Source organism: Sabethes cyaneus, chromosome 3 (genome assembly GCF_943734655.1).
Source record: "Sabethes cyaneus chromosome 3, idSabCyanKW18_F2, whole genome shotgun sequence".
NCBI lineage: Eukaryota > Metazoa > Arthropoda > Insecta > Diptera > Culicidae > Sabethes > Sabethes cyaneus.
The window spans coordinates 177,761,635-177,774,165 of NC_071355.1; the positions used below are offsets into that span (position 1 = coordinate 177,761,635).

Consider the following 12,531-nt stretch of genomic DNA (forward strand, 5'->3'; position numbering starts at 1 on the left):
CCTTCGTCTGGGGTTTTCTCGTGCTGCACCAAATGCGGAAAGCATTGTCACCAGCCAGCGCAGCGCCACAGGATGGCACAGTAGAAAAGAGCTATGTGTTAGAACGATCGGTGATTTTGGCAGCCTCCAAATGACAAAGCATTCCTAATCTATCAGAGAATAAATGCACACCGAAAGTGGCTCTTACTCTTGCATCGCAAGGCATTATGATTATTTTTTTCTTGGAAATATGTGGTTCTTTTCAAGTGAAGTTTTTGACTACAATTTTCAGTAAAGTTATGCGAATTTTGTCTTCAGATTAGATTAGATTAGATTAGATTCTTTTCTTTAGAAACTTTCAGTCTGTGACTGGTTCGCTTTTTTAAATTTCAGAAAGGTTCTACGTTGCAAGTTAGAGTTGCATTTATGCGATACTATACGATGAGGTATCACAACCATAGGTTGCGCACCTATCAATAGCGTCACGTACAAAGTGACAAGAGTTCAGGTCCGATGTCTTATTATTTCTACTATCTTTTGAGAATATTTTATTCAATCAAAACATTTAGTAGATTACGAGGATTAATTTATAACAAATTAGTTTCATAAAAACCATTTCCCAATTATGGTCAAGTCTTTATTTATCAACTTGATACGGATTGATTTAGCTGTGTGAAATAAGATGTGCGAAGAAATTATGATTGTAGACTATAAAATGATTTAAATATAAATGTTATATTGCAGATTGCAGCATATCCTGCAAGTTTCATTATACTATGACAGAAGTTTGAAATGGAGTAATTCAAAATGTGCTTTTTTACTGTGTCAAATTGTTTTCATACATATGTAAGATAGTGTTTGGAATACCGGATCAGCAGAAAGGCGAAAACTTACTTGCGGGAAAAGTTGTAGCAGTCCCAGGATGAAAATTGCCATCGCCATCGATGTAGCCGAGCAGAACTGCATTTTTAAAAAGGTCACACAACATCTCCGCTGGTACAGGATCGGCAGCATAATGGCGAACGCAATACACGACTGCAGGAAGCAACATCCGCAGCTTATCACCACCAGGATTGGCCGGGCAGAGGTTTTAGCGACGGAAGCCTGTCGTTGGGTAGGTTGTATCGATATGGTTTTCGTTGTTCGATGATGTCGTTTGCCCGGCGTTGTCGCAGAAAGTTATTTTCCCGGCCGCAGTCGTTCGGTGTGTGATCGGAAAGGACCGTGTGAGATAGGGTTGTACCGAGAAAGAAAAGGTGTTTAAAACAAAAGTCAGTGTTAGCTGCAATAACCACTCAAGCTAATGATGTGTAACTTAATATTCGATTTTTGTTTGATGATAAATATAACTTGCTTTACTTTCACTTTTAGCTTCATGTTCTTTACAGTATTTAGAAAATATCTTTTAAAAATAGGAGTTATATTATACATATCTACAACAAAATGTAGGACTCTTTTCTTCTCTTGAGTTCCTGAGAATCCCACTTCTTTCATGATTCGCCGGTATTGCGTAACACTTAAATTACCGGGCACCAATGCAGTGGCTCTATTATAACCTGGTTCAACCCGCGGATCTCCCAGCTTTGTAAAAAGTAACGAACTATAAACCTACTAAATGCGGCTTCAATGGCCTTTGTTTATCTAATTTCGCTCTTTTCGCTTAACAGCTTGTTCCGCCCTAGGGATACTATAAAACACCTTTGTTTTATATCCTATCTTCTACTAACCACCTCTGGATTTGTAATGTGTTACAAAATACAATGCAAATGTACAAATTTTCAGATTTCCAAAAACAAAAAAAGACACGAACGCATGGTTGACGTAGGACTATAGTCTCGGGTCACGGTGACAAAATTATAATATCGATGGACCTACTTACGCACTTCTAATTTACGAATGAACCTATTTTGGCTAAACAATGTCTAATATTCTCCAATTGCTCAAAAGCTTGAGACATAAATTTACTGTATTACGCTAGATTCATAGAAATATTTCAACTCAGCTCTTTTATTTGGGAATTTCGATTCCACTTTTCCACGACAAATTTTGATTTTGACTGAAAGTACACTGTCAGTTCAAACAATTCACATACTCTATCACGGATTCTGAATAGACAGGTTTTCGAAAGACGAGTGCTAAGAACGATCTTTGTCGGCGTACACGAGAACGGAGTATCAAGGAGAAGGATGAACCATGAACTCGCACAGTTCTATGGTGCCCAGTATTCAAAAGGTTGCTTAAGCTAAACGGATACGAAGGGGCAGGGTAAGTTGCTAGAATGCCGGACAACTACCTTGCAAAAATGGTGTTTGCTTCAAAACCGGTAGGAACAAGAAGACCAGGGGCGCAGCAAGCAAGATGGTTAGATTAGGTGGAGCGATATATAGCGGGGAGTACACGGTGTCCAAGGAACTGGATACCGGTAGACCACAACCAAGTGAATTGGAGAAATTTTGTTCATCTGGCTATGTCTTAGGACGAATTAGGTAAGAAAATAGATTGGTACAGCTGAATTAACGCGTACAGCGTAATTTCCCTAACGGGAACTCGATACCTACACAAATTGAACGGGACCTTGTCTTTCCCTTTTTGCCGCGCCCTGACTTTTTTTATCTACTGCAAAAGAAATAGGGTCAAACTAATGACGTCCACAGACTTACATTTCGTTACAATCGAAGAAAAGATTCGTCTACCAAAGTAATGAAGGGGCAAAACCTGACAAATGGGAAGGACTAAAATTGTACTTGAAATGTTTTGGAATAAAACAAGGAATACCTCTCTGCAGTGTTATTAATTGCTGCAGAGCATGTTAACACATATCATTGGAACGGCAAAAGCAACCAAAGGAGAAGAGGAAAGCACATCATCCCGGTTTGCTCGTTACAGCAAACTATAAGTCGTGCTGTTCGCCAGTTTTCTGTAGGTCGTTATAAAAGGGATATTACGCTGAACGCGTTAGTGTAAGTGCACCCGTTACCTGCAATGAAAGCACTTGAAAGGGGCAAGTTTGACCACTCGTGACACCAAGGAGACAAGAATCATCCTTTGTCATTTGCAGCTGGCTATCCGTAATGACAAACAATTGAACAAACTTTTGAATAAGGTTGCCATTGCTGAACGTTGAAGGTATTTTGCTGCTAAAGAGAACCAAGAAGATAGCTCAGATGAGTAAGTGTATTATCAATAACCAAAAACCGTTCTTTTCAGAGTGAACACCTTTATATTTAAAGATATGAAAGATTTTCTTTGCTTTGTTGATCGTAATGAAACTTTCAGATAATGGACCAGAAGTTTTTGTTAAAACAAAAAGTGTACGGTACAACTTTTAAAAAGTGAATATGTTGCGGCTTCGACTGTTTACCATATCCTAAGATGCCCAACAACTATTCGCAGGCAAGGTAGTGGAAGACCAGCCAAAATTATGGACGCAGAAGGACACCATTCTCTTGCTCGTGCCTTCAAAAACAAGCCCTCTGGTTTGGCTATCAATCAAGATGTGCCAGACGAATGTTTGAAGAAAATGATCCCGTTTCTACAAATACATCATGGACAATACGTGTTTTGACCGGATAGAGCATCACCGCATTACGCCAAAAAACACAATCGTTCCTTCGATCCCATTTGTACCCACAAACCACGACGCACAGTGGGGCAGATTGGCCCGGCGCTCGGACAAAACCTCATAACTTCTTTCATATGCTTCGTAGAGCTTTATTGTCTTCAGCAACATTGTTTGTTATTAAATTTCGCATCTTTCTGTAAATTTTAAGTAGTTGTATTTTTATTCCTGTAGATGGCGTTGAGATCTAACTTTTTAAATACTGACTTTAGAAATATTGTGTCTTCAGAAAAGTTGTTTGTCTTGTAAAGTTACGTAAAGTTACTCAACATATCAAAATTGTAGGGCTTACGGGAATCAAGTTAGGCTTATACAAATTTGAAAAAAAGTTTATGTCCTGGTCTCAAAATATTGTTGAAGGGGGGGGGGGGGCAAGAAAAAAATAATAACATTAAACCTTCAATAACCAAACAAAAGAGAAGAAACCAGCGTTTATTTTTCCATATTATTAAAATTTTATTACAAATATTTTGTGCAGTACTTAAATTTTAGTTCAACCCTTTCAAACTTCAAAATTTTTCGACTCAAGCACATAAAGTAAGCATCCTGGTAGAGATGAAGCAGCACCTTAGAGAGCCACAAACGTATAACTTGACCTTCATTTGAATTTTGTTTTGAACCTCCGTGTCACTCGGTTAGTTACCTTGCTTTTTTAATAATCGAAATCCGTGTCACTTACTAGTTCAGAACTCGGTAACCACGACATAGTATCGTAATCTAACCATAGTGTCAAAATGGCAGTTTAGGTCCCTGCCACTTTATTACTTGGAACACTTATGCTGTGCTATCGACATGTTTTAAGAAAACAAATCTCTGAAGCTATTCACGTTTCATGGTCAACCTTTTAGTCATGAATATCAGACCTCTCCTTTGTATATTAAGGATGCACACCGTTTAGAAAATTTCAAGTTTCGAACAGTTCAGTGACATCCTGCATGCTGCATGCATCCAATGAGTGGTAAAAACTGTATCGTTGAGTTTTACGTCCCCTACCTCCAAAATTAGGGTAATTACTTGGACATTACGGAGTAAAACGACCAATTTTGATCCCCGAAAACCCGAAAAATTGTGTTTCTATTTTTATCTTATCTAGTACTTTGAGGGAAAAAAATAATCCCACTGCAATTCAAAAATCGGAATATCTCCGTCATAAGCGGTACCAAATTTCACTAAAATATTGTTTAATTGATTGTTGCCTCCATCTAATTCTTTAAAACAAGGTAAATTAAAATGGAATCAAGTCTGATTGCAAGCACCCCAATTTTCGACGTCCGGAACTTAAAGATTAAGCACAATAGTTGCCTGTGACTTGCAGCAGAATCAGAAAGCTTGGTTGGTGAAAGAAAGTTGATCGAGACTAACGAGATAACTATAACTTTGCACTTATTGGATAATTTAGAGATGTAAACTCATTAAACTGTGAAAAAATCCGCTTGTCACTAAAAAATGCAACAGACTAATATGACACGTTATTTTTTTGCCCCTTCACATTTCGAAAATTTTCAAAGGGGGGGTGACATAAACTTTTTTTCAAATTTGTATAAGCCTTATAAATATTTTAAATACTCAAACACATTTTTTTTAAGTATGTAGTCGAAATTGGTAGTCTGACGACCTCCTATACAAATTATCACAATCTGTATATCAAGAGTAATTTAGTATTATTATTCTGGTATAGGGTAAATCAACTATTTGTGGACCTTTCTATACATTATTCTGAACTCGTTGCGCTAAACACCCAACCAATGGCACTTACAATATTAGTAACTTTCGATTAAGCCTAAATATATCAATTTCTGCTGCAAATCTCTATATTTTACAGATTTTTTAAAACAGATTGGAATGTCCATTTTCCTTTTATGGACCTTTGTGGTTTACAATAGAATAACGACCGGGTCCATTATGGGAATTTTAGTGTATTTTGCATGGAAAGAGCCCGGTAATGGCGACATTTTTTGCTTTGTATATAATGGACCCACTTGTTGAAAATGTCAATTTTAAAGCATTAATAATGAAATGCAGCTAAAATTTTATTAACTCAAATGTGTGCTATGTCTAGTACGTTCTGTTTCATGTCATATATCCTCAGAAATAAGAAGTATAAGAAGTAATAGATGTAATAAATACCGAAATTTTATCCGAGGGTCCATTACAGGTAGAGGGTTTACTATATAGGTTAACTTACCCTACTATCTGCTTTAGTGCATTCATGCAAATTTTTTAATTCATTAGTTTGGCCATACGCAGCAAAAGGATACGAGTGGCGAGATAGGCTGTCATCGGCCTCAGCCAAATCCTGGCAGAAGGCACAAAAAATAACGAGTAACTGACAGAGTATAGCAATCTGTTTATCCTGCAAACCCGTATCAACATGTTCGACTCTAAATAAACAAAATAGAGGCCAGTTCAATCGAGCTGAAAGTCCAACCGAACATATTCTACTGCCAATTTGACTTGAAACAGAGCTAATTGGGAAAAAGCTGTTAATTGATCGCCTTTACATTGTCCTGAATTCGCCTTATCGAGTCCGATGTATCTCATAACGATAATAATGCTATGTCTTACATACACAAGCATGACTATTTAACGTACAGCAGGAATGAACTTCGCACTGGCGCGCGCATTTACTAATTTGTAGCCTAAAATGCCGGAAAACATGCATTCGGAAAACTTTAACATCTCCGAACATCGCAACTAGTAGCAGCTAATTTTTTGCTTATTACTAGTTAACACCCTGAATGTTGATTTTATTGTAGTGTTAGAGCGGAAATCTGTGGAAATCTTTTTCTACACACTATTGAAAATTGACAAAAATAACAAATCTTTTGTTCTAAAACACTTCGTCAGAACAAAGCCTACCAGGAAAAAATCTGTCTTAATATCACCTAAACTATTAGTTTATAATCCCTTTAATGTGAATTGTCCTTTAAAAGTATAGAATTTTAAGCAGCATGGTAACCAGATACTAAAAGATTAAATGATATTTATTTTTTCATTTTCCAAATTTTTTTACACTGTGTTTCACCTTCTTTAATGTCTATTGAAAAACTACTTATTAAAACAATTGATGTATATTTCTTATAGATTATGTTTCTACTATACGTAGAATATTAAGTTTGATAGAATATCTCAAACAAAAATTTTGAGGTTTTGTCCGAGCTTTTTCGGGTTCTGCCCCATAGTGCGACGCGACAAATCTGTCTCAGTGCGCCCAATCGAAGATTTCTTCGGGATTTTGAGTTCCTTGGTGTACAAAAATAACTGGAGAGCCACGAATAGTAAACAGTTGATTGGTAGAATCAAGAGATGCATTCGCAAAGTTGACGTGACGGCCGTACAACGCTCCTGTTCGGACATCAAACGGAAGCCGAACAACCGATTACGGACCGTTTTCAAATGTACACTATTTTTTTTTCAACAATGGATAATGTATCTTTAATTTCGGTAAATCAGATCTTCTTCTTGTATCTCTGTCTTTTTTTGACAGCTTGAGAAAAAAAATCCAAAATTTTAGATGTCACCCGTTGGTACAGCGCAGCAGACGAGATACGAAAACGAGCGATTGGGTGGTGGCCGATCAGTCCTCGAATGTGCACGTTGAAACCAATGGCCGCTTTTTCAACAAAAGCATCATCAACGTCCCACAGCCCTCCAGGAAGCAGCATCTTTGGTTCGAGCAGCACGTCCCACAGCCCTTACTTCGGACGTTACGTTGACGACAAAGAGGAATTCTATAAGAGGTTGGAGTGTGAATTATGGCTAGTGACGCTGATTGACAAGTCGCTCCAATACCAAGAGATACTCCCCCTACACTGAATACTCCAATCTACTCCGTAACAAAGTGACAGTTATTAATAGTTTCTCATAACACCCGCCAGTGTAAAAAATGTCGCGACGATCGTTTTTACGTGCCGCTCAAAATTGACGCACCTTCGATTTCCAAAGGAAATGTTCACTTTTGTTACGTTAAAAGTGAACGCTAAAAGCTGTCTGGACAACGATTCGAAAAGTGCATATTGACTAAATCAGCATTGTTTCAAGTTTTCGGTAAAGCTGTTTGAATTCTTGATGGGTTGCTTGATTGATTTGTTTACTAGATAAACAGCGGTATTTATTACAAGATTGTCACTCTTGTGTACGAGTTGTCTGGTCTAAAGTATTTAAATATTGCGTGTTTTATTGAAAGTTATTCGCTGCGCAATTGAAAATGAAATGCTCTTTCACGATTGCTGGATCGATTTCGTCGTTAACAGAACAAGATAAGCAAAATTCAAGAGTAGATCCAAGCAATAGAGATGGTTGCAGTTATACATAAAAACACTGTTGCATGACAGAACCAAATAGAGCATTTTATTATGATAGAAGAACCAGTTATGCTGCTATTGTCATTACCACGGGAATGTTTTGGTACTTGACATAATGTTGTCAGTTCGTAAAATACTTTATTGAAATAATAAACCAATTCAGTTCTTATATGCACAAGGGATTTTTTGCCAAAAAAAGATAAACTCTTTCTATGATTTTTACGCAACTTTCAAACATCTGTCGTGAACCATGAACCAGCAGTTTTAGGTACGCTTGATTTGTATGGGAGCTGTCACATTGTTAGCGGGTTGACTCCAATACTCTCCCTACACTGAATGGCGTCAGACTAAGCGTCAGTAATGAAGTTAAACATCTGGGTATTATCTTGGATCATAAACTGATCTGGACTGCTCACTTAGACTATGCTGTCAAGAAAGTAATGCAGTTCACTGTTTGGCAAAACCTGGGGACTGAAATCTCAACTAGCTCTTTGGTCATACACTACTTTTACACGACATAGGCTAACTTACGCCGCGGCTCTTGTCTGGTGGCCAAAGGTGAATGAGGTGACACCGCAGGTCAAGCTAAACAAAGTTCAACGACTGGCATGTTTGTCAGTGATCAGCGCCATGTGCACAATGTTTCTGGGCACCTCCATACCCGCTGTCAAAGGCAAATTATGGATTAACATGGGAAAAACTAGAAATAGCATCCAGTTAGTATCAAGCGCAGAGCTGTAGACAAGTTGAACAATTTATCTATTCAGACCCTGCCATAGTTAAAAGCTATTTAGCTTAAGGCGTAGTGAACTGCACACAATCACGGGACTCCTCACCGGAAATTGTCACACTCTTTACCATTTAAACAGAATTGGCAATGGCAATTAACTGACATATGCCGCTTTTGCGACTTAGAAATAGGTAGAAAGTTCAGCGCACTTGCTCTGCTCCGGAGGAGCTCTTGCTCTTACAGGTACAGATTCCTATTCCTATCCTATTCCAGGAAGCTACCTATGAACTCCATACTCAGTATGGAGACTCAATTCCAAGAAGGTTATTGGTTTTATTAACCATGTAGTACCTAATTGGGACACAGTCTTAGAATCACCTAGCTCAACTCCATCAATGGGTGCGAGCAATTCGTAAGCTGTTACAGCAATCGGGCTAGCTACAAAAGACGGTCTCCACGACTGTCGCAGTGGCATTTTGAACCCAGTGCCCTTCTGGCATATAAAAAAATCGTTATATCTGGCTTAATACTGAAGAAGAATGTATATAAATGGAAATAGAATTATGCTTCTTTTTTGCGAGTTATTCGATTTTAATGGTATTCGTTGTCGGTACTTATTTCTTGGCTTTTTTTTAAATAGAACGACATTGGTTCAAAGTTCGGCATATAGGTATCAGTAATCTGTCCATGGATCCAATAAATTGATACAGTTAAACGTACTTTGTCGATGCTATGCTACCATGACAATTGTACACTATAGATTTTTTAATAAACGCTGTCATTACGATTGTTTTAACCTGATTGAATTACTAATGTGCATCAATGACGAATATAAAACTCCATCTTCGACGAACCTGCTAGCAATGTAATGTGCACAAAAGGACAAAATTCCATCTGGCTCCGAATGGTTTATAATTATTGGATTCGTTCAGTCCACTAGCTTCTATAAAGAGCAATCATCCAACAAAATTGCAGGATACCACCGCAGCAGCGATCATCATTCCGCCAATTTATTAGCTGTATCCGGTTTGGTGACTGTCCAAATGCGAGGGCGGATTCAAGCCTCAAAATCGTTTCGTCGAAAAATACAAAACACCACCGATAAACATAAACTCTTATAGACGGTCATTCACGAAAGGCTCACCGAAAGCCGCCGAAAGACTAGAAGCCGCCGAATGAGCATAAAGAAGCGAACTTCGGACGCGGCAATTAAATCGTTACTAATATAAAGTCCAAGGACCAGTGTCAAGCGAAACGACCACGCGCGTCTGCTGTGCAAAAAAGCCAGCAGCGTTCGAACTGGAAGACAGCAAAAGGATTTATGAGAGCAAGAGTCGTAAAATTTGTTGTTGGTCGCACTGGGGTCTGCTGTTAAACACACCAGCGAGCGGCGGAAACGGCAGAAACCAGTGCAGTGTGGTGGACAGGACACCGAAGACCGATTGTAGGCCGTTGTACAACATGGGTGTCTCAAATTTAGTGGCGCTTATTTGATTTTTATTTCCACCATCACTTATGCTCGTGTCGCCAGTAAAGGCATTTGGTTGGCTCCGTTTGTTTTGTGGGATGAACCTTCGCGGAGAAATAAAGTTTTTTTGTCTGAAGCTCTAATATATGCTAAGTGTAAGGCATCAGAGATGTACGGTTTTTGGATGGCAGTCGTAAGTGAAAATAGAATCCTTCAAATGTATTGATGCTGTGAGCAGCAGAAAAAGCTAAACTCATTTTTCTACTATCCACATAAAACACTTTTCCGAATTTTTCTGATTTTGATTTAGATAGTCGACTTATCGACGTTTATGTTTGAAAACGAAGCTTCTTTCGGCTTCGGTGTGATTTATGGACTATTTATCGATACCATTCATCAACCAATACTGCCCACAAAAACGATTTTTTTTCGTTGATAGCAATAGGAAGACATCGTTGCTGCAGACAGTATCCGGGGTGTGTCAATAATTTCTAGGAATCTTATTTGTCAGAATAACGGATGCTTTCTCGATAAACAAGACCGAAAATTCCACTGCATATCAAAAGTGTATCTGAAAAATATTCAGATCATAAAATGTGGATAAAGATTTAGTTGAATGAAACATGTTTTCGCCTTAAAAGCGTTTTTAGTCGGAATATTTTTTTTTTCATTTTAGGAGCCTAGCTGTCATCAATGATTACATAGCACGAAGATCAAATAGCATATTTCATTGGCAAATCACTTGGCGCGCTCGGCGTGCATGTGAGTAAATTAAATAGCACTTCACTCGAAAGGATAGGGTTATTTTCCTCACAACAATCATAGCTTACTGAAGACCCGAGCATTTTCGTTTTATTCCTCGTACAGAAATACACTGTAAATGGGTTCTTTAGTACCATTTAACAGAATTAAGCTGGAATTTATTACTGTGTGTGGTGAACTATTTGCCTTTGGATTTCTTGGCTTCTGCATTTGTTGAATGCTTCTGGTGTATTCCGAACCAAGTTAGCGTGGGAAAAATGTAGTGTACTTGTTGGTACCAAAGGACCAGGAAAGGAATTCAATGAGGAAAAAATACTATCGTTCCGAAGAGAACGTTTTCGTTAGCCGGTTTGTGGCAAAGTTAAAGCATGTTGATGGTGGTCACTATAGCTAAACATCGTTAGATTGCTCGTGAAATTCCCGTATAATACAATCATATTTTACCTCTTGTGGTTTGTGCACTATATCCATAAACTAACCTGTTATGTATTTCACTTCAGATCTGGTGGACATGATAAAGTTAACGGATTAACATGTATCGAAAACTATAATTTCATGAAACATTTTATCCGTTTTATTGAAATGCTTATCCAATTTTGAGTTGCTCCTTTTTTACACTACCATATACCCACATACATTTTGATTTTCTGCATGAGACAGCAAAAGGGAAAAAATCTGAATCATTACACAGCAAAAACAGAAGCAGAAATAAAACCACCAGCAGCAAGCTTGGACCTGCCATGGAAGGAGACTCAAAGCTATCAAGAGCTTGTCCAGCCACATTTCAAGTGTGCCGGATGAGAGCACTTTGTTTGTGGCCCAAATCGCAAAAAGCTTCTCTTGGTCGGTAAAGGGATCTTGGTTGGTAATGGTTCTCCGCCATGGGAGTAAACGAAAGTTAAAAGATTTACAGTGAAAAAAAATCACACAAATTCCGATTCGGTTTACTGTGCACAAGTGGTGTACACAAGTGGCACACTTTTAATTGAATATTTTCAAAACATAAATCCATTTTGATTATTTTACGTTTGAACCACACCGTGTTCATTCATTGCAGTACCTCAGATTATTGGTGTAAAATATGAAAAATACCTACTACTTTTGAAATGCTTAACAATCAGGCTGGAAATGCGGTTTAAGAATTAAAATTGGATTTTGGCCCAAACTTACGTTGTAGTTTTTCTTCGCCAGCAGAACCACAAATGTGCCTGAAAGTGGGCAAATGCAGCGGGTGATGTTTTCCATTAGGTTTTCGGTTATGCACAGATCAGTTCGCCATGTCGGCTCGAATGTGGCTTTGGCATCGTACCTGAGCGAGAAAAAAAATTAAAAAGAAAAATGTATTATAGTATTAGTATCGATGATGATGATGATGCAAAGTTGAAACAATTGATTTTGTTTGATAATAGACAGTCATTAGACATTAGATATGTCAGTCGTTTTGGTTTTCCGTGATTTTGAGCAATGTACAAAAATATACTTTAGCTTTTTATTTTGTTACCTATGCTTCTATTAAATATAAGAATGTTATGCAAAATATACAAATCACAAAAATCTGTTATCCGCATATTATTTATATAGTAACTAACTGAGTACCCGATCTTGCTCGTGGCGACCCTGTTTTTGTGTCCCAGTCACTTGTACATCTATTTTCATTCGTTAAATTCCC

General features: G+C 38.0%; 1 protein-coding gene across 1 annotated transcript in view; it reads right to left on the reverse strand.

Moving 5' to 3' along the window:
- LOC128740448 (uncharacterized) overlaps window positions 1-12,531 on the reverse strand; it is a 148,213-nt gene that overhangs the window by 69,373 nt on the left and 66,309 nt on the right. Inside the window, exons 13-14 of the mRNA XM_053835989.1 lie at window positions 12,033-12,171; window positions 874-1,083 (exon numbers count right to left, since the gene is read on the reverse strand). Coding sequence (XP_053691964.1) covers window positions 874-1,083; window positions 12,033-12,171 — 349 coding nt within the window. The remainder of the gene's footprint in view (window positions 1-873; window positions 1,084-12,032; window positions 12,172-12,531) is intronic.